The 3,771-nt window shown below is 27.8% G+C and overlaps 1 protein-coding gene across 1 annotated transcript; it reads right to left on the bottom strand.

Moving 5' to 3' along the window:
- Positions 1-266: 266 nt before the first annotated feature.
- On the bottom strand, positions 267-3,561 carry LOC136797316 (plasma alpha-L-fucosidase-like). Its single transcript, XM_067053560.1, has 3 exons — positions 3,375-3,561; positions 2,439-2,640; positions 267-484 (listed from the first exon to the last, which is right to left on the bottom strand). Exons 1-3 carry the CDS (start codon positions 3,384-3,386, stop codon positions 267-269), a joined length of 432 nt encoding a protein of 143 aa, XP_066909661.1. The 5' UTR covers positions 3,387-3,561.
- Between the last annotated feature and the right edge of the window lie 210 nt (positions 3,562-3,771).

Genomic DNA, 3,771 nt, shown 5'->3' with positions numbered 1-3,771 from the left:
TTTTATAATCCAATGCTCCGGCGTCTTATTTATAAGACATTAAATATATATTTAATTACTGAAAGCAGTGAGTGGAAAGATATTTCATATTAGTAGTGTTAATGTGAATAGCTCCTACCAAAATGATTAAAAAGTTAAATGTTAAATTAAGCAATAATAAAAAAACAATATAAATGAATGTTTATGAAAGTTCTGTAAAAAACATAAAAGCTTTCTTAAACCATAAATTTAGTAAATTTAATTGAGAAAACATTAATTATGTTTTTTTATGAAATTTCAGAGGCCGCATCTACTATCCTCTGTAAAGTATAATCCTTCAAACAAAAGGAACAAGAAATTTTACCTCCCAATGCAATAGTTCGTGACAGTAAATCAATCATCTGTTGAGTGGACAGGTAATCATCTAAGTTGGATTTTCTGTTATAACCCCAACTTCCTTTATCAAGAGTCATAGCATTTTCCCATTTTCGAGGAAGTAACTTTCCTAAAAAAAAAATTGTAATGCAATTTAAAAAAAAACCAACATAGAACAAAGGTTTTAATGAACAATTAGACATTTTTCTTTTAAAGAAGTATTGATAAGCTATGATATTTTTGAAGGTAAAACTTGTGATCTGTGGACAGGAAAATTATCCAATGAAATCCTGTCACATAAACTAAACATAAAAATAATTAAATATTTTCAATTTACTAATAAGTTTTTTTATGAATGAATTGAACAAAATCATAAATCTTTTAAAAGAAAAATAAATGGTTTAAATTGAATAATTATAAAATAAGTTATTTTGAATATGTAATCTCTAACATAAACATGAATAATTCTCTCCTAAAGGTACATGAAGAGGTTTAGCAGGGTACTATCAATGATAGTATGAAGTATACCCAGCCCTTAGGTGGTACATAAAAATGAAAAGTGGATCAATAATAACAATAACAGTCGTTACATGAAACAAACAGCTATTTATAATGCTTCTTCCTAAAACAAAGGTGAAAATTCCTCTTATATTATGAAATGAGGTGCTGAGTAGCAATAAAACTTTTGAATATTGTAAACATTTTAACGAAAACTGAGCTTCCATGTATGACAATTCAAACTAAGATGTCATCCAATAGCAGAATTTTGTGGGATTCCCAAGTAAGAAACACCTGATTATGGAAATATACATAAAAGCTCTCAGAACATTGTCATAAGATTAAATATTTCTATAAGACATTATCGAGTAACATTAAAGAAAATTTGGTTATTAAGTTTGTGTGTGAGAAAAGGATCCACACTTTTGAACAAGGATTGCCTTAACCCTTTCATCATTATTAATGAGTGATAAAACCTAGAAGGTTCATCTTGTCAAAATAAGTATACACACAAAAAATTGTATTGAATTTCTTCAGCAAAATAGTACTGATTAATTTGTAAAACTAAGGGGATATTGTTTGTGTCAACCTGATAAAACAAAAGCTATCTTTTTTTCTTCAAAGGATAACATGACCATCTACTGTGTCACCAAATGTGAATTACATTAATTTAGCAGTAAGTTATTTGCACATGTTACTTACGGTCTGTTGACTGACCTCGTATCTACATTATGAGACAAAAGCATTTAAAACTATGGAGCATCCTGACATGCTATGAAGATAAATAGTTGATGAATTTCTAACACTGATGATTTTAAATGATTCGGTAAATAGTAAAGGAGATTATATTGAAAAATAAATGTATATTTTGCTCCAACAAATTTTCTTATTTTTTTGTACTGACAATCAACATATTTCTTTTAGAGTTATAAAATTGATAAATAAGGTTCTGTATAACAAATCTGCAAACATTCTTATGATTAATCTATACTTCCTAGAAAATTGAGGTTTATATCAAGATATTTGTTATTTAAATCTTTTAAGGACTAAAACACATATTTTTAACTAAAATTGAGAGGGATGTGTATAAGTTCTTGAAAAATAGAACTTAAAAATTAGTTCTTTTTTGTTTTCAATCAAATATTTTCCATAAAAACGAATGTTTGTTTCATTTTTTTATCAGTCATCCTTTCACAAATTCTACCATTTCTCACTTGAAACAATAATTTAAAAGTGACTAAATAAAGATTTAGTTTTAAATTTAACAATTTGAAGATGAAAATAGGACTGGTTATGTTTCTCTCAACTACAGAAAAAAAATTAAGAGTGCACGGTTCATAAAAAGTAAATAAAACAGCAAATTTATTTAAAAGTGGTTGCACACAAATAAAGAAAAAAATTAATCTTTTGGTTTCTAAAATAGTTGAGTTTGATCTGGAAAGGGTGAATACAGAAGTAAAAAGCAGTAAAGAGGTTGAAATTTTACAAACATTAAACAATATTTGAAGGACAAATAGCATCACTGGTTTAGTAAAGCCAATATTTATAATTTTAAATATCACTTGTAAGTTCTGACAGAAAAATACCTGGAATATATCTATCAGAACATGTGAGGTATCCGCCATGTTTACACAATGTCTCCTGTCCCCAGCGATCATTGACCACTACTGATTCCTTAACAGGGCTTTCATTGTATAACCAGGCTAAAAACTCTTCAGATTTCCAATATTTGCTAGGCGCTTCCCACTCACCATCAGACCATAATATTTCTGGCTTGTATTTATTTATCTGAAAATTATAAAAAAAAAAAAAATATAATTAAATTATATATAAAGAAATGTACAATCAAGCTTTTAAGTTATAACAAAAACAGGCAATGAAACAATAGCAAAGGAGGGATGTAGCAATCAAAGGACAATAAATTGAAATCTTTATTTCTCAACAAAATTATGTTCTAAAAACCAACAGATTACAACAAGAAATCATGGTAAGCAATAGATATACATCTGATAGTGCAAAAATAAAAAACACTAAAGCGCATTACATAAAAATACAAAGTAAGGGAAATCAAAATAAAGTATTGGCCTTTAAATGACAGGGGGAGGGTTCAGGAACTGAAACCCCTCGGCATCGAAAAATTCGTCACACTTGTGACAAAAAGGTTTCACTGTATTTTAAAATATTTTAAATAAATGCATGTTCATTCGTATTATTCTTAATTTAGATAATGAATGAATAACTTTCTATTGTAACAATAAATAATTATTGTTTGATTGACATAGGGATAAAGACGTTATCTGAAGTAATTGCTAAGATATCAATACCACTTTAGATATGTCTAAATAACAAATAAATCTTCATTAAAAAAAAAAAAAATGCTATTTTTAAAGTGGATCAAGTATGTTCCTCTGTAAAATTCATGGTATTCTAATTTGAATCCTAGTAGTATATACATTATTATGGTAGACTTATTTTCTGATTTGTAGTTTAAAAATATTTATTATAATTACAATGGTACATACCAATTCCTTCATTTCTGGTAATATTTTGTTATCAACAAAGTTTTGGGCTGTGAAGTTTGTTTGTTTGTCAGCCAAGTATAAAGGATGGAACCATTCATACAGAGAATGGTACAAACCAAACCTTAGACCTTTCCTTGAACGAACTGCCTTAGAAACTTCATCTGAAAAGAAATGTAAACAATTAAAAAAAAAAAAAGAAGAATAAAATTAGTAAATTTTATTGAAGATACTATTTGGTCAATAATGAAAATGTTTCTAGATCCAAACTCTACTCCAATATAGTGGGTGGATCTGTATCTTTTATGCACAATGTGAAAATAATTGACCATTTATGGGGTTTAAAACCTGAAACCATAAATTGATTCATATTTATGTTAGTTTAGTCCCCCCCCCCCCC

This window comes from Halyomorpha halys, unplaced genomic scaffold (assembly GCF_000696795.3).
Source record: "Halyomorpha halys isolate HHAL.00 unplaced genomic scaffold, Hhal_1.1 Scaffold10416.1, whole genome shotgun sequence".
NCBI lineage: Eukaryota > Metazoa > Arthropoda > Insecta > Hemiptera > Pentatomidae > Halyomorpha > Halyomorpha halys.
Note: the sequence above shows the minus strand (reverse complement) of the source record. Positions and strands in the feature narration are given on the sequence as shown.